Source organism: Mesitornis unicolor, unplaced genomic scaffold, assembly GCF_000695765.1.
Source record: "Mesitornis unicolor isolate BGI_N332 unplaced genomic scaffold, ASM69576v1 scaffold15326, whole genome shotgun sequence".
Lineage (NCBI taxonomy): Eukaryota > Metazoa > Chordata > Aves > Mesitornithiformes > Mesitornithidae > Mesitornis > Mesitornis unicolor.
The window spans coordinates 8,009-31,682 of record NW_010193093.1 but is presented as its reverse complement, the minus strand read 5'-3'; the positions used below and the strand labels follow the sequence as shown (position 1 = coordinate 31,682).

General features: G+C 38.2%; 2 protein-coding genes across 2 annotated transcripts; both read left to right on the top strand.

Moving 5' to 3' along the window:
* Nucleotides 1–2,832: 2,832 nt before the first annotated feature.
* On the top strand, nucleotides 2,833–5,993 carry LOC104542885 (homeobox protein CDX-4-like; the record flags this gene model as incomplete). Its single annotated transcript, XM_010187347.1, has 2 exons — nucleotides 2,833–2,978; nucleotides 5,739–5,993. Coding segments are annotated over 2 exons (401 nt in total), but the record flags the coding sequence as incomplete, so codon positions are not given.
* Nucleotides 5,994–15,168: 9,175 nt separating this feature from the next.
* LOC104542883 (homeobox protein CDX-4-like) lies at nucleotides 15,169–23,449 on the top strand. The gene is made up of 3 exons (XM_010187346.1): nucleotides 15,169–15,686; nucleotides 20,549–20,694; nucleotides 23,228–23,449. The coding sequence occupies exons 1-3, from the start codon at nucleotides 15,254–15,256 to the stop codon at nucleotides 23,432–23,434; spliced, it is 786 nt and encodes a 261-aa protein (XP_010185648.1). The 5' UTR covers nucleotides 15,169–15,253; the 3' UTR covers nucleotides 23,435–23,449.
* The last annotated feature ends 225 nt before the right edge of the window (nucleotides 23,450–23,674 follow it).

The following is a 23,674-nucleotide window of genomic DNA, read 5'->3' as shown; positions in this document are numbered from 1 at the left end:
CTAAAAATAAACTGAAAGCTACTTGTACAAAAATAAAGGTTTTTATGGGAGAAAGTTCTGTTTTCCACAAACATTTAATTTCTTCTTCAGTTTAAAAAGCAAGAAAGACAACTCTCTCCTACCCAGATAATAAGGGTTTAAGTACTTAAAACCAGAAACAGGGAGATTTATCTTGAGGCTTACCACCTTGTTTTGGCAGTAGAAGAACATTTGATATTTGTCTATGGCTCCTGAATGAGAACAGAGTTCAAGATAAGATCACCTTGTAGCTCTTTTGTGTACTCCATCTCAACACCACAAAGGAGACTAAGGAAACGTTTTAAACATTCTGTCCCATAGAATGACCCCAAATTCTCATTTAAAGAGGGAAAAAAACCTAAACAAACCACTAGAGAGATCAAAAGTTACAAAATATCAAGTGAGGCATTAAAGCACCACAGGTGACCATATGTTAAACAAACAATTTACACTTCGAATGAATGAAAACAAATGTCCTAGTATTTATGTGGAACTGAACTGAATAACTGTTGTTCTTTAGAGACTCTACAATTCTTACCATAATGTTGTAAAATTAAGAGCACTTTTCACTTGATTATCACTGTAAACATAATTGGGCTAATTCTGCTTTCACTACAGTTTCGTAATGCTAGAAATGCTACTGAAATGAGAATGTCCCATGTACCTATCCCAGCCAAGCACAGCACAACATCATCTTCACAGGGAGGTGAACAGATCTGAGTCAAAGTGGCTTTGGCTGCACGGGCTGAGCAGAAAGCCCAGTGTAAGGAATGAACACAAACATGCCCACACCTATTTTCCCGACTGAAATGTTCCAAAGCAAGCAGGCTGATGGCCTCAAGACAGTTGAAAAATGCCCGTAGCATTGTAAATACACTGTTAATGCATAGTGCTTTCCCAGGGCTGAATACCATGGAGCATAGAAGCTGAAGGATCAAATTCTGATGTAGCCTGGGAAGAGTCCTAGAGAAACCCTGCCATGTAGGGGGAAGCAGTTATTATCCACAACCAGAGGTGTAACAATATTTGTCTACAGCACTGCTCTGATCAGGACTTCCAGTGCTAAACAACTCCAGATCTAGGATCTATACAAACAGTACCAAAATTATCAGAGCCCAAAGACCCTTGTAATGCGAACACCACCTTGGTGAGCCAGAAATTCTTACAAGTAGCACGTATTGACTGTCAAATGCTGGAAGAGAAAAAAAGTGATCTGGCTCTCAAGCCATTACCATGCAGTGAATACAGCAAGTGGAATGCTATGTTAACTTTAAATATGTTCAGCTATTAAATCAAAGAGACATTGTATGTCTCCACAGATGGGGAAAAAATATTAGGCCGTGTACATACATCACGAATTAATGGATAAAGTATTTCCAGATTCTGCTATAGTTCTGTACTCATCTTTGTGCTGTTTAAACTTGAAAAACAAGGGGAGTTGGAAGGCGGAGCTGGGGAGAAATCACGCCTTTGACACCACTGCTACATGAAGCCTCCAGCCATTCTCTGCTGCAGGGAGAAGCTTGTTGCTATGGGGCAGTGTGCGGTGGTGACCTATGCAGACTGAGATTTTACCAACTCATTGCCTGAAAATGTGTCAGTCCTCTCCATTCAAAATTAACTGCTTTTATTAGAAGTGCAATTATTATGAGTATTCCCTGTCCCAGACAATTTACAGTCTAAATACATACATCTGAAGAAATGTCCATATGAATATAGACAGACAAGGAAGCACAACAAAAAAAATGTAAGACCACGGGTTAGCAAATATGGTAACACTGGTCTTGAAGCAACAATGATTCAACCCTTCAAAAATGTAGGAAGACCTTAGGGCTCGAGGGCCCTGCTTTTAGGCAGGTGTTGATCTCTGATATATTGACTGCCTAATATGAACATTAACAACAGAGGAAAGGTGGGTGAGAAAAGAAGCATCAGTAGCTGTCCCCATTCTCCGTTCCTTTTCACTACTGCCAACACATTCTGTCCTCAGCAATTATCCTGTGCAGAATCCATAAGATTTCACCTACGTGCATCTGTGTTCACTGGCTCACGTCATTTGCCATTACCTTTTAACGACCCAGATACTGCTGAGCCATGTCTGCTTCAGTCAGCTGTACCCACGGCTGAAAGGGTGCTGCAGTTCTAGCATTGTTCAATGTCCTCTGTTAAGTATTATTGCTTTCTTTTTCTCTTTTTTTTTATTAACTGTCATTTGAAAATCTATGGTACTATTTCCTGTGCTAATAGCAAGTCAGGGATAGACTGTGCCAAACTTGAAGGAAAAACACAACCTCCAAGTTGCAGCAACAATCACAATATTGTATTAATTTTTCTAGCAACAAGGAGTGAGGAACTTTGGAAGCTCTCAGTATTTTCTGTGCAGTAAAATAACCCTCACAATTTCCCTCTGAAACAGGTAGCAGTTATCAACTTCAGGGACAGAGAAACAGAGCAATTCAGCACCAGGCAGGAAGCCTGCATCAGAGTTGGGAACAGAACCCAGGTTTCCTGGCTCCTTGTTCTTAACAAGAATTCCTCCTTTTCCCAAATGATAACACAAGTGTGATAAAGAATATGAGGGCCAGTTTATAATCTATTTACTAAGGAGCAAACCAAAATTCTGATGGTATGAGCCTCTTGTGTTATAAATCAAGACCGAGTCCACTGCAGTCAAGGGAGCTACTCTGGGTAAGTGCATAGAGAATCAGGCCTAAAGCACTCACAGACATATTTTCAAATGTAAAGTCAGATTTTTTTGTGTTACTAAAGTTTGAAAATTCCAGCTTGAAGCAATGTGTTCTTCTTTCAAAACAGGTAAAACAAGAACAAGAGAGAAGTATCGAGTGGTTTACACAGATCATCAGAGATTAGAATTAGAGAAGGAATTTCATTACAACAGATACATTACAATCAGGAGGAAGTCAGAACTTGCTGCAAACCTAAGACTTTCCGAGAGACAGGTAGAGTATGGATTACCCATTCAGGATTTCCTTTGAATTTATTATTGCTCATGAGGAGGTAACCATAGTGGTTAAGAACTCAAAAACGCCAATGCCTCTAATAACCAAACAATGAGACTGGGCTCCCTTTTCAGTGTAGGAGCTCAGACTATCCAGCCGAATGGCCTGGCAGCCCTGTTTGCTCTCATGTCTAAATATCCCACCAGCACTACTGCAGCTCTCCTCAGGGAGCTGTGGCACAATACAGAAAAAGCCATCACCAGCCCTACATACAGTCCTGTTCTGAGAAACAAAAGCTTAAAAGTATCAACAAAATCCTGCCCAGAGTTTTCTGTACTCTATTGGGGTAGTGGTAGCAGGGAGAGATTTTTGCCAGAAGTTCTAAAGCAGAAGTTCTGGTTCTGCTGAATTCAATGGGAATTCTATAACCAATTTCAATGAGGTCAGTCTTAGCAGAGAATGGAAGTGATGAGCTCAGGTACGTTCAGGACACTTGAAGGTATTTGTTGCTTTGGCTGTCTTTTACCTTCTGCTAAAGTTTTCCTACATATTTTCTACTCCTTTCTCCAGCTCCTACTTCCTCCCATGCCCTCCAGATTCCACTTTTATTCCCACAGCATTAATCAAAACCATACTTTCTGGTCAAAAGTGACATACCATTGGCTCTGGAACCACTCTGTGCTGCGTTGTTCAATCATGCAATTGCAATGCCTGTGCCACCCCTACCAAAGCCAAGCAGGTCTATGGCTGCTGGGTCCTGCAAACAACTGAGATAAGATGCCAAGCTAGATACAGCAATAAAGGAGACTATGAGAACAAGAAGGAAGAGAGAAAAATCAGACTTCAGGGAAAGATTTATTCACACAACAACTGGACAGTGGGTAAAAAAATACTGAAAGGAGGGCAACAGGTGAAGAACAAGTCAGACAGAGGGACTGACCATGTTAGCTTTTAGCCTAATGCATCAGATCTGTATTTACTTGCAATTACCTGATAACTGGATACCACCTTGAGGTGCCTACTAAAAGTCTCTCTGGATCGCTGCTGCAGATCTGCACCCCTAGTTAAATAACAAACCAGAACAAAAACCTAAATTCAAAGGCAGGTAAGAACACTGAAGCCAGAGGGTAATTCTGCAGCAGATGCTAGTTTGGTTTTTAGACTGCTTCATCTTTTTGTGCATTTGGGCAAATGCACAGGTGAAGCTAGATTACCTCAGTACAATCAGAATGCAAGAGATCTATGAGTACTACAGACTGGTTTAATGGAACCTAATTTGGTACTGAAATGGTATTCTAGAAACTGAGACAACAAAATGAACCGTTAAATGTCTCAGATGATAGTCTGGGACCTAAGAGTTCTTTAGGCAGGTGTTGATCTCTTATAGATTGACTGCCTAATATGAACATTAACAACAGAGGAAAGGTGGGTGAGAAAGGAAGCATCAGTAGCTGTTCCCATTCTCCGTTCTCCACAAGCTTTACATGTATCTCAATTCTTTACTTGTAAAATGGAAATAATAATGCCTCGAGGATAAGTACACCAACTGTCACAGAGATTCCTTAAGATGTTTTGTGGCACTTCACTACTGGTCTCCTTTTAAAACACAACCTAGTAGCCACAGATGTTAGCACCCCTTACTGTTTTACCTCCTTTCTGATCCTCATTCTCTTTCTGCTTCTAGCTTCTAGAAAAGGGTAACTAAACAAGTCAGTATTTCTCAGCAAACCATTGATTTTTCTTTGGGGTATAGAAAAAGGTGACAAATATGTTTCCTTTGCTGTCTGAACACCAACATGAAAACCCAACGTATCTGAATAAGCTCGCTTGACCCATTACACTGGCTAGACATAATACAGAGCTATTTCCAAGGATAAATAGCGGGTGTGCACTGCCTTAAATCCAGCACTGGGGATTCGTGTCCAAAGACGTTTCAGCTGACACAGAACATTCACCTTTCACATCTGAACAAGTTCTGCTCTATTTTCAATTGACCATGACTCATCAGCTTCATTTCATGTCCTCACTTGTTCCGTCCTAATCAAAACCTATACAACTCTTGTTGCTTCATTTTTTCCCAAAGATACTGCATTTCTGAGACAGAGCAACAACTGCAGTATAAAGCATTGGGCTGTGCGGGAAGCAGCAGCACATCCTGGCTCCATCTACAAATGCAATAAAAGGCATTTAGCTATTAAGGCACTGCTTATACAACATTTTGAAGTAACATTGTGTACCAATAGTGCACTGGCAAAATTCTGCTCAGAAGTGTATTTCCATTGGTTTGCACGTTGGAGCTAACCAATTAATGTCCAGCACCCAAATGGGAAAGCTTTTGTGCCTCGGTTTATAGGTCAGTAACAGGTTTTGACTTGCTCTGACTAGGGCATATAGTTTTCAGCGTAAAGACAATCTCAGATTCCTTCAGCCATGACTATGACATATGAGATTCTGTTCTGTTAGATTTTGTACCAATAAAAAAAAAAAAATCAAAGCTCATTCCATAAAGAAATACCTTCTAAAAATAAAACTAACACAGAAAACATCCTTTTATCAAACTATTAACAAATGTTTTGTTACCAGATGGGAAAGATTACCTGTATGAAAAACAAGCGAACAGCTCTGTTGTCTCAGTTTGCCACTGCCTTTCTCACTGCTGCTCATGCAATGGATATTTCCTATAACTCTCGACTGTATACATAAAGGACCACATTGCATACTATTAGCAACTGAAAAAAATTTTCCTCTGCTCTTCTGCAGGTGAAAATCTGGTTCCAGAATCGCAGAGCCAAAGAAAGAAAATTAATGAAGAAGAAAATGACTCATTTTGATGGCAGCAATCTTGGCTCTATGCAGAGTGACTCTGGCTCAGTGAGCCCGATGCCAGTTCCTGACCAACAGACTCATTCAGAAATGTCCAGTTCTTTATTCCCACCTCCACCTCCTCCACCTCCGCTTCCCATGAATGGTTTGCAGCACAACGGGAACCTGCAGCAGGTAGTGGCCTCTCAGTAAGGCAGCCTGAAGAGCTATTGCATAACGAACACTATAAACTACCAGCACATGGAGCACTACAGTCTGAAAGAGAGAGGACAGCTGTAGCAGTTTTGCAGGAGTCCCCAGCATGACACAGTTCTGTGCACATAAGATTCAAGTACAGTAAACTAAGAGCCACTTGCCAGGTCTGCAGGATAGTGCATGTTCCCGAGGGCAATGGAACTGCTGTGTGCCAGGAGTCCCAATTGCAGGTAGCCTCTGCAAGAGGATGCCATGCCAACGGCCTGTGCCGCCAGGCCGGCATCCTTCCAGCCGTGCAGCAGGTGGGTAGGCACTGGGAGGGAGGAGAGCCAAGAACCAGGTACGGCCACTACTTACAGCACAGACAAAAAAAAAAAAAAGCACAAAATGGGCCACAGGTAATATAACATTGCAGAGGCTGTGATGGCAGCTTTATGCAAGTGCTCTGTCCGTCCCTCAGCCCTACAAAGAGTGTGTTCCTTCTCCTTTGATCTCCACACAGGTCCCATGTACTTATCTCACTTCTGTGGACTTCACACATGGATCTTGATAAATGAAAACCTGGCTTCTGTGTTCTGACCCACTTGATGGAAAGCTGGGGTCGTGGTTGGTCACACTCACTACATGTAAAGGGCAAAGGTCAGGGACGAACTTTTCGGAATTTTTTGGTTTTGACAGGTATGATTTCCAATGTTCCATACACTAGTATAAACATGCACTCTTCTATCTTACCATAAATGTTTCCAAAGCATTCTGGAATTGTGAAGCTTGGCCTAAGTTCATGTTTGGTAGAAGAAAACTCATGCCAAACTCATTTTGTATCTTAAAAGAAACAGCAAAGTGGAGGAAATCCTTTTTAAAAGCGTAGGTATTTAAGAAGTGACTGCATTTCATGAGACAGCATAGCCCATGGAGAAAGACGCAGTAATTGCATTCAACTATTTTTTATACTTGGTCCAGTTTTCAGAGCTATTGTGACACTACAAAAATCTGAAAATTCAAATTGATGAAAGGCAAAGCAAACAAATATTTCACTTAAAGATAAGGTCTTGACATTTTTTTAAGTGGGTCTCAATTTCTGACGTGCTGAGCCCCTCCATATTATGCAGAATTTGGTAGGTAATCAGTACCTCAGAATAATCTGGATACTTACTTCCTAACTATTGCATGTGCATAACCTTTGTCTGCACAGGGAAAACTCTTAAAGCACGCAAGCGATTTGGGAATTTATATCCTCATTGTCAAAAGCAATTTAGAAATTTAGGATGCCTATCCTTATTAATTTTCATCAAGGTGTCCTCCTAAATACTCTGTCACTGTTGCAAGTAAGACTTAGGAGCATTACGTCATTTAGGCACTACGTTCTTGGGGTTTTTTCTTAATTATAACAAATAGTACTATTAGGTCATCAAAATGTTGGCAATGTAAAATTACTTTGTATATAAAGAACATTAAAATAAATGACTTTTTTCATAATAATTTTCCAATGTGATATCAGCTACTCTAGCAAGCGTACATGCAAATTTTCATGATCAGACTGTTACTGAATTGTAATATCAAGCTTAAAAGCAGGGTGATGGTAAAAATGCTTACAAAAACTAGAGGAGAATGGTAAGACCAGCATGGTTCAGGGAGCTGGCAGCTTTCACTATTTCTTAGTTTTATTTATCATCTTATGGTTGCAAGAAGACAGCACTAAATAAGAGTCAAGTTCCAACTTTAAATGGACACTTATCTACAATAAATAAAATAAAAAGTGTAAAATTCCCCCTCTTTCCTTTCACAATGCTGCTCCATTTGCTGGCAACAGCAGTTTGAGGCTTTGCATAGCTAATATAAACGAGATGAAGAAACTGAAATTCAAAGTTCAGCAACAGAAAGACTCCAATCTATTTCCACTTATTACAAAAAGCAGAACATGAGAAACAGTACTTGGGAACAGAAGTGATTTACCATCCATACTGATGAGCATGGCAACCAAACCAAAACACTGGTCTCCCAAAAGAGATATCCATTGGATGTGTCCAAAAGAGGAATCCACTGGAAGGCACAGAACAGCCATTCTGTCTGCAGAGGGAAATGCTAGAGATATTTTACCTACAATTAACATATACACACATACACACATATATTTAACTTAATAGAGACTGAAAATCTTCAAGGAGAGAAGCATCTTCGCATTGGCCAATTAAACATGATTATGTTTGCATACTAGAGAAAAACTTTGTCCATTGTACATATGCAATAATGATATACAATAATTTAGGACCTAATTCTAGCTAAGGGCACAGAACCCTGGCCCCAGGGTTGTGCAGGATCAAGTTCATAGCTACCTATTTTAACCACATTTCCATGACATAGTTTAATATTCTATTAAAATTTTTAAAAGGAAGAAGAAAAGTCCTTCAAGAAAGAACTTTAAGAAAAGAAATGTAGCTGAACACAACTTCTTTCTCTTTGAAATTATTTAAACATCACTTGAAGAGAAGGGGATCTGGTAAAACGACCTGTTTTATCTTGTTTACATGTAGAAGAGTTATTGAGGAAGATAAGTGACCACTTTGAAGATCTGCCTCATTTCTGTTCCCGTTTGCTGAAAGCATGCTTGCTATAGGTTGCTATGTGTTTCCAACCAGAAGTTGTTAAGTACACAAAATAAGGCTGGATTTTATTTGCAGAAGCACATGTTCAAAGGTTAAAATTTATTGCTCCGAAAGCAGTATCTATAAACCAGGGCAATACCTCAGAGATTATTAACCTTCTAGCTATGCCAGTGATTGTTTTGAGTAGTACATTAAAAAAAAAAAAACACCAAAAAAAACCCCAAAAAACCCCAACTTGCCAATCTATTCAACTAAATATTGTCAATGTGCTTTAATCCTTTAAACAGTTGCCCACCAAAACCAAAAGGAAGCTATTTTTCTCTAAAAGGTTTGTGTAGTGCTGTTGCTTAGATGGTGTCATGTGTATAATTAAAAATAAGAGAGACACAAAATTGGAGCCAAATCAACTGAAAGTATTTTGGTCCAACATTGTGAGCCATGAAATATGGGTGCCAGTCCTCAGAAAAACATTTACTTTGTTCCTGACTTCAGGTATGTCATAGAACCTATCACTTTTATCACATCTGAAAACTAGGGACACTAAAGCAGATTTGCTGTGAAGATTGATTGGTTGTTAGCAAAGTGCCTTGAAGAAGAAAAGCATACCTTAGGCTATATCACAAGAATATCTAAGTCCTTAATCCTAATTGTGATTAAAAGAATGATCAAGGTATGTTCAGTTTTCAGAGGAATTCACTAACCTTTAAACCCCGTTACCCAGCAAGAATTGTGATCTGTATGGTACAAAACAATCATAGCAAATGAGATCTACAAAAACTTCACAAAACTAAGCAAGATATACAATACAAATATGCAGTATCTGCAATTGCCTAGGGGATATGCAATCATTAATGTACATATGAGAGAGCATCAAATATGTTCTACCTTCTGCCCAAGGAGCAGTTTTAAAAAGATATTCATTCTGGGTGTTCACATAAGAATTAAAAAGCATACTCCTATTTAGCACTCCTATTTCCTTTGCTGGTGCAGTACAGGTTTACTCCAAACTAAGCTGTTATACTCCAAGCATACTCTGCAATGACGTGTCCCTGTGAATGACTTTACAAAGTCACATTTTGGATGGTGCTGGATGTTACTAGTTGGACACAATATTGTGCAAACCTCACTAGGTAAAGGCATAGGCACAGGTTTTATGATGAAAATATTTACCAGCTGTTCTCATACGCAAAGAGCACAAATGCTTTCTTCTACATTTTGTAACAAACTCTATTCTAAGAGGTATCACAATAAATTGAGAGGCTTAATTAAGATACATCCTGCATGTTCTTGGTCTTCTAAGACACAAGAAAATATAGTGACTTTAAGGCAGGACAGACTCTCTATAGACAATGATCTCTCTTATCTGGGAGTATGAAAGAGGAGTTAAATTTGTGCAACAGAAGTGCCAGTCTGCCAGGAATATAAACCATGTGTCTGGCAGGAATGGAAGCAGCAAAGGCAATCAATGTCTTTGTTATCTCCTGAAAGAAAGACCACACCAAAGAACATCTCAAGACCTCAATAGCGAGCACCCAATAATTCCATCCAGCTGTACTCTGGTCAGTGTGAATCTGTTACAGCAAGTGGGAGCCCTACACTGCATGACTCAGGAAGGAAACCAAATAAATGTCAATAAAGTATTTGCTGTTCATTTTCATCGTTCTGCTAAAAAGAATCGATTTAACCTGGAGTTCACCTGCAGGCTCTGTAACTCCTGCCACATTAGGTCTACTTGTCGAGCAGTAAGACATACTCTTATTACTGTCAGTATTGATTTTGTAGCAGATTTTAAATTATTTAGATTTCTCCTTTAGCTCCAGATCATTCTTTTGGCAAATACAACAGTGATGCAGACCATTCATGAAATATACTGTCACTACTTTCAATAAAATGCAAAAGTTAACATTAAGAAATGAAAGATAAGTCAGTGTTAGCAGCTGTTAGAAAAAACAGTAGTGGAATTGATAGAAGGTAAATTCGATCACCATGCTCCCAGTAAGTCACTTTTCATCATTTTTCAAAAGGATTTGTTAACAACCAAAATTTCAAAGCATGGAATTGCAAATTAAATCGAGGAAATCTTCATGGATAACTTTTTATTTCTACTGTTGGTCTCTTGTGAAAAAGAAATACACTTTAGGGATGAGAGAGAGACACAGCACAGAACTGAAACTTGTGATATACCTGTTTTTCTTTTTCCCCAGAAGAGCTCAGTTCAGCAACAAAAAAAGTTCAGCAACCATTGATCGTTCATCCCTCTAGGCTGTGCCACATCTGCCAATACGGAGATACAATTTGGCATATGCTTGCATTTTAAACCTTGAAAATGAGACCTCACTGGGGTGTTGCATATTAAACCAGCCCAATTAAAAAGGGTAAATAAAATTTTCAGAAGCTTTGTGTTTGTAATAGCTTCAGTGAAAGCAAGAGCAGTTTCTTTAGCCATGTGTTGTAAAATTTTAAAACCATCTGCCTTCTTTCGTGGCTAGTTGGACTTTTTCCCAACAGAACTGACCTCAGCTGACAGCACACCATGTCCTGACTGACCTTTTCTCAAGATTCATACAGCTAACTATTAATTTGAGGAGGAATGGGTGTGCGTGCAAAGCCCAGCTTGAATAAAGGATCAATAACACTTCTGAAATGCTACATTAAAACTATCAGCAATACCTGGTTCACTAGCAAAGTCCTTAGCTAGCCAATCCATTGAAATTCCAAGCATGCAGTTACAAAGGTAGGGGCAAGAAGCATTCCTAAGCCTGATGTCACTGATGCGTTATTAGAGTGGTCATCTGGAGGCAAGAAAACAAACACCTATTGCTATCACCTCAGTCAGAACAGGACCTGCTAAGCTCACTTGCTTTTTTTGTCTCAGAAACAAAAGCCCAGATAGATTTAATGTAATTTTCAAGCGTCAAAGTTGGACAGATTGTTTCTATTTATGTCCATATAAAAGTAAGAGTAACTTTAAGAGTAAGAGTTCCTAATAAAAACTCACAGAGGTAATCACCTGTGATAAAAACGATCACCTTTAATACAAGTGATTGTTGTACAGGCTAATTTTAATTTACCAGTAGTCCTTGAAACTGCAGTTATAATAGCTGTCATTAAAACATTCAATCGCATGCTTGTGATTATAGTACTATTACCTGGTTTGGAAACGCTCTTTAGAACAGCACATATACCACAGCACACCATCTACATTGCCTATACAGACAAAACTCTAATAGTTCCAGTGCTTATCATGCTGCTTATTATTGCTAGATTTGCATCAACTACTTGTTAGAAAACTAGAAAATTTTCTTACCCAGAGAAGGGAGAAGATTTAATTTTACCCACACATAACTTCAACAAATATTGAGGTAACTCCTGTGGACACTGGCAAAGTAGATAAATTACACATAGCAATTTAACAGGTGGAGAAAAACAGTGGAAAATTATAACCTTGGAGTTCAGTTATTCTGGCAATTCTTCTCTCTGAAGTACACCAAAAAGCACAGCACTTTTGCCACCAATACCACACAGATCTTTCCTGTCTGTCTTTATCACCCACTGCAGAAAATGGCATAAATACAAACATCCATATGGATGAGATTTCTGCACGTCCAGCCTACTATCTCAGAACTGCTTTCACTTTCCCACCACCTCAGGAAGTCAAGAGAGGGCCCACGATACACCGACAGTTCCACAAGGACTTTACACAGACATACGTAGGCAGCACCTCAGCCCTTCTCTACCACCCACAGGTCCTTGCCATCCCCTCACAGTGCAAATATGGACAAGACAAGGTCAGTTTGCTTCCCCCCCCTTTCTTTTTTCCACTAAAAGTGTTCTTGGAACTACAGCGTAAGTCACTGCTAAAGACTGAAGGTGCAGTGGTTCTGTGGCTCTGAAGCTACTGATGTGCTGGATGTGAGCAGGAAGGACATGTGCATGGCTGAGAAATTACTCTTGAGAAGGTAGATTCAGATTGACAGTCAATTAGCTCTCAAAAAAACATCAACACCAAAATTTTGGTAGCCTCAGACTACTAGACGACATGCACAGGCATGATTCCTTTTTAATACATCCAGACGGTTCTGTCACACAAAATAAGAGGCATAAGAATCAGGGTGCAGAAGATCATTTGAATGTTGCCATTTTAGTTATCTTATTCTCACTTTGGTGTTAAAAATCTGCAGTCCTACCCAGCAATCTTATCCCGCTATGTAAATCTTTTTAAACAGAATGCCTTATTCAAAGCTTACTATTGTTAGCCGATATCAAATCAGTGTTGCAATTCGCCATCACGGTATCTTGATCTAATTACGTTCTGGAAAGAATCGAAATAGATCTAAAGAAAATTCAGATAATGGAACAGGAAAAACAAGAAAGGGAAAGGAGGAGCATAAACAAAAGATAAAAGAAGAACAGAGAAAAAAGGATAAAGCTCTGAGATACAAAACATGGGATTAGGTGATACTGAAATTGTGGGCAGTATGTGCAGAGGAATCCCATAAAGAAAAAGAGGAAGAGCAGGGATTAAAAATGTTACCACCGTCTAATGCAACATATGAAATCAAATGTCGTTCACTGAGATATGAAAATGGTGTTTAGGAGTAGAATTCAAACAACGCGTCTGATCTGAAACCTCTGAGCAACCAATGCTCATGTGTACGTTGTCACTGGATTTCAGATACAGCCAATGGAGACAAAACTTCATCCTCCTCTGGATCTGCCTATGGCTGACAGCTCTGCACAACATTCATCAATAGACTGGAATTTCACTGCTGGTGTAATGCTCACAAGTAGGCCAAAGATGCCAAGGATACTTTCAGTAGAGGAAGCTTCCCTTTTTTAATTGGGATGATGCTCAGTGGAGTTCTTTGTTCTTTTTAGTACACATCAGTACTAAAAAGTCTGTGGGCTCTCAAAAATTGTATTACAGTTTCTTTTCTTTCAAGATGAAGGGAACAAGAGTATCTTCTGATTTTTTTATGTCTATTTTTATAAGCAATTACAGAAGGCCTTACTGCTCCCATGTCCTATCTCATGATGCAACTTTGCTCAACATTCTCAGGATCCCAAGGTCTAATAAGGAAATCTGTAAATATAGCAAAATTAATTATAAAAGTTTTGCTGCACTTCTCAGTAAAAATTCTTTCCTCAAAAAAAACCCCAAACCAAACCAGAAAAGGAATACCCTTCCTGTCTTTAAGTACACATTTAGAATCCTTCAGTGCTGGAATTAGAAGGGATGTGTGAGTACAAGTAGTGTCAAAATACAAAGGATACTGAATGAAAACCCACACCTTTGTAAAGGGAAACAACTCATTGTAATTTGCACCTCTTTTGCAAGCATACCCCTTGACAAATTGCTTATTGCAAAGAAATCCATCCAAGATAAAAATACATCAAATTCACTCTACAAATTGTAGCTAGACAATCATATAGAGGCAATTATCAAGTTCTAAGGCATGGGTTCATTCTCCCATGCTAATATCAAGCTCTTGTAAGACATAATGACACATTAAACCACCTTCAGAATAACATTTCTCAGTGGGAACACTTACATCAACCTACAGAGCACTCGTGTGTCAGGCACTTTACAGAAAAGCATCAAGGCACTTCTGATGCACTGACCTGAGAGCCCAGATGTTTTCTCCCTGCTGATTTCACTTACCTAAGCTGCCACCATGAACACAGCCAGCTATACAGCTGTTTCAGAGGAAAGATCCCAGTCTTTCAGGCAGATAAAGGTTGTCTTCAGTTTGAAACAGAAGTCAACAATATTACTGGGCTGAATCAAAGACTTCTACACTTCTTTTAACAGTCATCTTCTTTGTACTTCTGGCACCGTCTTTGTTAGGAAGATTTATTGTCTGCTTTCTAAAATTTATCAGTTTGCAATGGCCACCAGATGAAGAGATCTCTTTAAATCACTCTGCAGGGGAAGAGTGTGATTACAGTGATTACATTTAAAGCCTGAGTTTCTCCTATGCTGGAAAATCACTTAGAAACATCAATAATGAGGGGAAAAAAATATATATATATTCAAGACATGTTTACAAGGTGTTCTGTATTCTAAATTTACTGAATTACAGTTATTCAAATTGATTGTGTCCCTTAATTTAAGTAAAAATTAGATTTATTAGTATCTGAGAATTTAAGAAAGTAACAGATTTACTTGTTGATTGATACCACATCACAAAATAAAGGTTTCAGACAAGAATCATTTGAACACCAAACACTGCTATTATAGTTACCACTGCCTTTTCTTAAGAAAAGGTCTATTTCCTAAGTTACAAATACAAGCAACTGTTGCATCATCTTACAGTACTGGAATTGCTGTTGAATATCAGGGAAGGGTAATAGGATAGATAAAACTTCTCTAAAAGAGAAAGCACTAGAACTAGCAGCAAGGTGGGGTTGGTCAGCCCTTCATTTGAATGTAAATGTAATTATGAGGCAGGCAGTTAGGCTGACGTCAGACAAGATCTTGGTAAACCATTACCACCAGCACCTGGTAACACAGTTGATAATAAAAGAGGATGAAGTAGAAGATTCCAAGCAGAGTGGCATTATTAGAGAAAACCAAACAATTCTTTTTAAGCAGCAAAAGATTACAAGGAAGAACAAGATGGTGTGACAACGCATTTACAATCTGAGAGCATCATGTATGTGAGTTACCTTTTGGATAAAGAAACCAGCATGTATCCAGGATCTGCAAGGTGCAGCAGCAACAACCTGCCGGTGCAAAACTTTGTGTCTACTCCAGCCTATTCAGATTACATGGGATATCATCATGTGCCAACCCTGGACACCCATGGACAGCCAGCGGGAACCTGGGGATCTCCCTATGGCCCACAGAGGGAGGACTGGAACGCGTACGGCCCAGGACCTTCCAGCACGGTTGCTGCTGCACAGCTCAATGGCTCGTCTCCTGGCCAGGTCTCCTACACTTCTGCTGATTACAGCTCCCTCCATCCCGCTGGAGCCGGGGGGTTACCTCCTGTAGAAACAATTAATGCACAGCAAATCTCTCCCAGCAGCCAAAGGCACAGCTCTTATGAATGGATGAGGAAAACGGTGCAAGCTAATACTACTGGTAAGTGTATGTTCAACTTTCGGCCTGAGAAAAGATCTTCTGCTATCACTGATCTTATAAATAATTAACTTTACTTGAAGAACATAGGTTGGTGGGTCATTTATGACATTTATTTAACCTACTGCTGTTTAATGCCATTTTAACTAAATTTGCTCTAGTTTCACTTTCATCCCATAAAGGCTTTATATGGTTACTATAGTGGCATGGCTGTTGTATTTAGATAGACCTCCATCTCACTCAGCCCAGGAATCTTTGTTGTAACATTCTGCAAAGCATTTTGGATGAAAAACATGATATTCTTGAGTGTGCTTTGGAACAATGAATGCAGCAACGTTTAACCGTTACAGGTAAAAATACTACATAATTATTTTGTGCCACAAGGTAAATATCAATATAAAATCAGGTTGATCTTTTTAAATCTTTACAGAGAACATTATGTGCTGTGATTCTGTGAAATACGTATTTCATCAGTTAAGCTTTCTTTTCATTTAGTTTCAAATTAGTTTTACATATTTTTCCCACGGACCAGAATTTTGCAGCTTGCCACAATTACACAATTAAAAATCACTTTCTTGCAAGCATTACTCCTTGATGTGCCTGTTTTTGTCACAAGCTGCATGTGAGATGAACCTTTCGGTGTACATTGCCAAGGTGTATATTGGGTGTACCAAGGTTTGCTAAATCTGTTGTTAAGGTTAAAAGTAGTAAGTGTGTGTTAGAAAGCCTCAAAGAAAATGCTCTAAAGAAAGAAGAGCAATTACAACTGGAGCAATCTTAGAAGACACAGAAATTCAGCACTGCTGCTTGAGACACAATCCTCCTTCAGACGGTGATAACTCAAGAGCAAAATTAGTCTGGTAATGGTTTTAGTTATCAAGCAGATACACACTCTTTTCCCACTGTTACTAAATACAAAATGCCCAGTGAACATTAAGGTATCACAATGCCGTCCTTCCACTTGTAGCGTCTACAAAGGTCTTCAAAGCCAGGCAGATTTATAGTCTGTTTTTCCCCCCTTACGTATACTCATGTAAATCAGCAGTAACTTCATTAACATCATTGGAGATTTCCAGGTGTAGAAGTGATGCAAGACTTGATTGCAGACCAAATTCAACTGAGACTACTGAATGCCAGTGCGGAACCCTGGCTCTGTCATGTTGTCACTGAATTTTACATGTGTTAGCGTTCTTAAAGAATAACAGAGACTTAGAAATCTAAATCCTAGTTTTACACTTACTGCAGAGACATGGAAGACCCTGAAAGGTTTCTCACACGCTTGCTCAACTTCATAAAACATACACGCAATTCAGAAAAGCAGTTATATGCTTAAACTCATCTCTAGTCTGAAAAGCACTTACCCAGAATTTACACACATGGTGAAACACTTTATGGTTATAAAAGTTGAATACATTATACTGGACAGGTGAAACAGGACTGTCAATAGATACATGTCCCGAGGCTGTACATTCCTACAGCCCAGTCCTTTGAAGTGTTAAAAACAGCTCAGGACTTCACAGAAGTGGGCTCAAGACATCAACTCAGCTTAAAAAAAGGGTTTGGGAGAGTAAAGCAGAAATGTGGTATTTCAGAAAGCAAGAAAAGTACCAAATAGATCTGGCTTTTCATTGGTGTTTTCAAAATTACAATAACTGTAAAAACTGGAAAAGCTTAAGACCGACACAGACAAATTTGTGAAAACCGAAAGGGAATTCCAACAGATAAGGCTAAAATTGTGCATATAATTGCTACATATTAACTTAGCAATGCTTTCTCAAGAAGATAATGTAAGAAAACTTACTTGATGCCATTACAACCACTATTTGAAACAGACTTGCTCTCTGTTCCTCCTTATTGCCATAATACTATTCATGCTATCAGAGTAGCTACTGGCTTCTCCCCTTCAATATTATCACTGCTCAATACACTTAAACGAGCTAAAATTTCAGAATTACAGCCCTAAACTTTACAAATATATTCATATATGTAAATACGTGTACGACCTTAACTTCATTAGTGGCATGTGCTCACAGCAATGTAAGCAGCATGGAATTAGAAATCAAAACACACTGAATTAAATGAGGGAGCCTACTGAAATACTGTCCTAAAGACAATGGAAAATATTTTTGGGGAGTGGATGTTAATGGAAAGTTTTCCCCATCTATTTAGACTATTAGACATTCTGATTAAATATTTGTATTTAGCATTTTATACAAAAAAAATAAATTGCAAGAAAAGTGAAATTAAATTTTACCTGACCAAGTTAATTCTCAAGATGAAAAAACATTACGAAGACAGAAGTACTATAACCTTTCAGCAGGTAAAATTTTATTTGAAATTATATATCCTCCTACTATAAGACCAAAACCGTGTATTTAGAACCAAATAAACCGACATTGCAACCATATGAGGCAATAAGAAATTTTAAAAAGCCCTCTATCATCATAAGTGGGCTTGGTAAAGATATCATCCCAGATAGGCCACCAAAATGAGAAGAAGCATGTCTACAGAACTCCTTACAGTCTGACCCTGTCCTTACTAAAAATCAACGACAAAATGCCTAATCAACTTCAGTTATGTAAGCGCAAAACTTCAGACAAATTAATTTCTAAAACCTGTGTAATCAAGAGTATAAAAATGTGTATTTTATGGGACTGAGTGACCCTTCAAGGCATGAAACTTACTGAAAAGAGGGTATCTAAACAAGGGCCTAGAAAACAGATTGTATATCTTTTAAAACTTTATATGAAACTACATCTGGGAGTGACCCTTCTCCGAAAGGGAATGGTCTTTAAGGGCACTACGCAAAAGGACAACATTATTTTTATATTTTGCAAGATCAGCCTCCGCATTTTTTTTAAACTATAGTCACCACATTCTATGTCTTGGTTTAAACAAGCAGCAATGTACAAGTAATTCAGATTACATCACAGCAGAAACATAGCCAGAAAGCAAAATAGAAAAGCAGGAGAAAAGGCCAGGCCTCTGCTCTAATGCTAATTTATTTTGCTTTGTAAACTAGTTGTGACATCTATTTTCCACTGGCCTACATTGTCTGAGGTTTTGAGGCCTATCTGTCATATTGAGGCAACAGACCCTTTCAACACCTCCCTTTGCTTTGATATGCAGTCTTGTCTCTTCCTTCTCCCTCTTTTCTTCAGGAGTTATATTGCCGGAAAGGGTGATGATTTTCACAGCAAATAAAGAGGCCTTCTCCCGGCTTTATTGTCTTCTGAAGAAATGCTCTGTGAATTTTATGACCAAGGGGAATGGGAGAAACTACTCCTTTTCTCCACCCTCTCAAATCATGGTTATATTTGCTGATTATAGTGAAGCTGGAATAACCCTGTTGAATTTTAACTTGTTTTCAAAGATTACCTTCTGAGCTTTCGGTTTACAAGGAACCTGAATATCTATACTATTGTTAACATTATAACTATCACTTTGAGCAAATATTTCAAAGCTAACAATTTGTACCTTGAAAAAAAAGTAAACTTTTTTGATGATTGTTTTAGTCCCGCAAATTTAGGGAGGAAAACTTTGTACACTAGAAGTCAAAGTGGCGTAGGATTTGGGAAAACATCCTTAATAGTGCATATTTCAAGATGCCTTAAGCTGTCTACCTCTCGCCTTCAGATAAAAATATCACAGCCTATCCTCAGTGTTGGTTAAAAACCAAAGAGAACTGAGGAAAAAATATTCCTTCATCTATTTCTGTCCTTTTTTCCTCTGCTAAGATGAAAGAGTCTGACATTTGTTTAGGGCTTGTAAATTCCAAACCAATTGGCTTGTGTTTCTGAATGTGAAAGGGGTTCTTGATAAGATCTCCTTGTCGCTCCTTTGTGTGGCGTGTGCTTCATCTTAACACCTCAATGGATTTTAGGGAACCACTTTAAAGAAGTCTTTGTCCTACAGTTTGTCCCAGAAAACTCACATCAAAAAAAACCTGGGAAGATCAGAAGAAAAAGGAAAACTATCTAGCTGGCTGTTGAAAGTGCAAAGGAGAACGAATAAGTTGAAAAGTGATCTCTCTGTATTATTATTATATGAAGAATTGTTTGAAAGAGTCTATGAGATGAGAAATATCTTCTGAACATCAAGTTATGCTTCTCTTAACAGTATTCATCCAATATATCTAAGAGTATTTATTTTATACATTAGAGAGAGGAGGATACCGAAATCCTTTTACAAGTATTTTATTGCCTCGTCTTACAAATTGCCAAGTGTCTTCAACTCCAAAGGGAAGCTCAGCACACAGAGCACCCCCAGTAACAGCTCTAAAGGCACTCAGCATCTTGCAAGACTGGACCATTATGAAAAAACAAATTCAAATTATTATTGAACTTACTTATGACCACAAAAGAAAGCAAAAGCATTTCTACAATGTTTCTTTGTGTTAGAGAAGTTATCTTTAAAAACTCAAATAAAGAATTAGGACATGGTACAACTAAAATTGTGACTGAACTTCAGTCTTGAAATCCTGTGTATTTATGCCTGCATATCCACAGAAGGCACTTCAATGAGCACTGAAATGAAACCCCTTTGAGATCATATCTAGCTAGCACAAATTATGTACTGCTATCAATTATTTAAGATGCTTCAGGGTATTTTTCACTTAAGAGCTTTACATTTAAATGTTTACAGAGAGAGGGAGATAAAAGGGGGAAAGACAGTTATGATAACCAATACTCGCTTACTTATTCCCTGCACCCTGCACCTCATATCGCTTCTCAGTAACACAGAAAACAATCCCATGCAAGTACTCTCTTGTTTAATCAATGTCTGTAAGATGTTTGAGATGTCTGAAAGAAAGGTGCTATAGAAAATCAAACTCAACTTATTAATAATATTTCTTTCTTAAACAGGTAAAACAAGAACAAAAGAAAAGTACCGAGTTGTTTACACAGATCATCAGAGACTAGAATTAGAGAAGGAATTTCACTGCAACAGATACATTACAATAAGGAGAAAGTCAGAACTTGCAGCAAACCTGGGACTATCTGAAAGACAGGTACACAGAGACTATCCGTCATTGTATGCACCCACTCAGCAGACACTGGTACTGCCAGAGGACACAAGCTGCATTCACGTTCTGTATCCAAAAGTAGTGTGAAGGCAACCATGATAAAGTTTGTGAGTATATTTGACACACAGAGAATACACTACACAGATAATAAATAGGCTAATTTGACAGAAACCTCCAATTATGGGTAACTAAACATTAGGAATTCATTTATACTGGAAAAAGTACTGATTCTTACGTGCATAACAGCTCTCCAGACAGCCAGAATTTAAACAGTTCAGCTTAGCATGATCTTAGCTATGTTCTCAACAGTTAGGACATTCACCATTTTATTTCTTGCAATCACACAAAACGGTGGCCAGAAAAAAATCCAATATGTTGGATACATTTCAGCTATAAGCCAGGAAAAGAAAAAACCAGCATTCAAAGAGCAATCAAAGTTTTTTGTTACAAATTTATTGCCACTATTTCTACAGGCCACATTCTTCCTCAGTTAGATTTCAGCACATTTTAAGGAGTTTTAACAGCCTCGATTTTCAAGTCAGGATTTCTTTTTGCTATTACGTTCACAGGTATTTCACCTATAGTAGTGGTTCACACCCACTACATACAGGATGCTTTAGGCTATAAAATTTGATGTCAAATTTTTATGCCTATTATACACCTATATGTAGCCAAGACAATCCATTCAGGAAATTTTTAAGTGCATACTTAGATCCACTGCTTCTTTGGAAAGCAGCACTGCATTCATTCATACCACGAACATATTTAAGCTCTGTCCTGAATAAAGACAGTTTCTTGAGCAAAGGCCCAGGTAACTTAGCTGTGTTCATGCTAGACTAGAGGAAATCAGGATACAGAATTTCCTAAAATCACTGTGTTGGAGAGCACACTTACAAAGCCCAGCTCTGCAGTCTGAAAATATAGTAACTGTTGAATCCAACCTTCCTTATACAACAGAATTTCAATGGTTTTGCTACACTTGGAGGATAAGAGAGAATGTGGTGATACTGAACAAACCATCTCATATCTTAGCAACCAGATTTATTGCCCCCAGGTAAATTTAAACGAGAGATTTTTCGTTTTAGAATTTTACAAACTTTTGTTCTTTCTGAACACACGTTCACTTCTTTAAAATACTCTTTCAGTGGCCTCCTCTGCTCCTGCATTCAGATTGTGTATGAACATGGAATAGGGAGGGACCAATTGAGGCTGGAAGTGTAAGGATACATGGATAAGCAATGACATTTTAAGGATCAAGCCGTGGATGCAGTGATGTTCACACCCAGATCTAAACAGTGCATTGACTACACTTCGTAGAAAGTAACTACAAAAAACAAGTCTGGCATTGATGGTCTAAAATTTGTTATAAAGTAAGATGCAGCTCCGTCCGAAATTTTCAGAGAACTGCAATTTTAAAAGATTCAAACCCTCTGCTTTAATGTTATGCAAACTGGCTGATTTAGAACACAGACATTCCTGGAGTAACCAGCAATACCACATAAAAATCAGCAGTTTCCTGTTACATAGCTGTTGCTCTTAAAGCCATACAATTTTTGATTGGTAAATTTCCTTCAAGTATAATGCAGATAAAATACAAAATCTATCTGAATTTCTACAGGACTCTTGGCAAAGCTAAATGCTTCCTACTGTCAATACCAGTAAGATAATAAAAAACTTTAAAAAATAGAGATATATTTAATGTAAGGCAATGGTACAGCTTTCTATATAATACCGTATTCAAATTACCTTAAAGGGTATAACAGAAACTGTAAAGTGAGAACACAGAAAATCAATGACACAAAAATACAAATAGGGTTCTCTACTCATTCGCACTTTCACATAAAGAAAGAAAACATAGATACTTAAACTAAAAGTGGATTCCAAACAGATAGGAGTCTTTTCATATGCACAATTAGTCAGGGAAATTCAATGTCATTAAGTAGTGCTGATATATCTATTCATACACAACATAGTACATATATCTGTGTTTTACATATATAAACACATAGCTCAGTAACAAATAAACGGGAAACACTAAAATGCATAATAAGAACATACATACACACACAAATCACTCACAGTATAAATGAAGAAAAAGCACTGTCACTACGAGTGCTTGAACTAACCTGTAACACAGATGAAGAAGTGAGCTTCAAAATTTTTCCATACCGCCACATGGCTCTGTCAATGCTTAGACAATGAACAAGGTGGACCTTGAGCCTAATTAACTGAGCTGATTCTTATGCTCCTAAATTCACCACAGTAAGTTCACCGTACACCAGGTCTAAGAAAAGAAAGTAATTTTCTACTGATTATGATGTACAAAAGTATTACAGAGTAACTAAAAAATTTGTCAGTGCTCAAATCCAGTGTAATTTATTTTTGGTTTATGGTTTACGTTTTTTTGTGGGGTGGGTGTTTTTTTTGTTGGGTTTGTTTTTTTAACATGTCTATATTTTCATTGTTACTATTACTGTAGCTCCTTTGAATTAATCAGATATCATTTCTAACACCACAGGTGAAAATTTGGTTCCAGAACCGCCGAGCCAAAGAAAGAAAAATGATCAAGAAGAAAATATCTCAGTTTGATGGCAGTGGGGGCTCAGTGCAGAGTGACTCTGGTTCACTCAGTCCAAATGAAATATCTAGTTCTCTCTTCCCACCACCACATGGAATAAACGGATTACAGCCTAATGACATTCACCAAGTCATAGTTTCAGAATGAACAGAGAAAAAAAACACAAACAAAAAAAAAAACCCAAAAAACGGGGAAAACAAGAAAAAGCAAGAATGGATTTCCCCACCGCTGAACCCCTGCCCTTTGAAACCTCGACTTGACAAAGGACCATTCTCATTTAACTGTCATCAGGGTGCTGATTTCTAAGTATGGGATCTGGGACTATTACAAAAATATTTTAAGTATTGCAGAAATCTCAGAGAGCTTGCACTGTTAAGTTTCATCTCT

Excerpts from the sequence above, each read along its gene's own strand:
- LOC104542883 (XM_010187346.1), top strand. The coding sequence starts at position 15,254 with ATGTATGTGAGTTACCTTTTGGATAAAGAAACCAGCATGTATCCAGGA. Across the intron at positions 15,687-20,548 it reads GGTGCAAGCTAATACTACTG|GTAAAACAAGAACAAAAGAA; the intron begins GTAAGTGTATGT and ends TTTCTTAAACAG. Across the intron at positions 20,695-23,227 it reads TGGGACTATCTGAAAGACAG|GTGAAAATTTGGTTCCAGAA; the intron begins GTACACAGAGAC and ends CTAACACCACAG.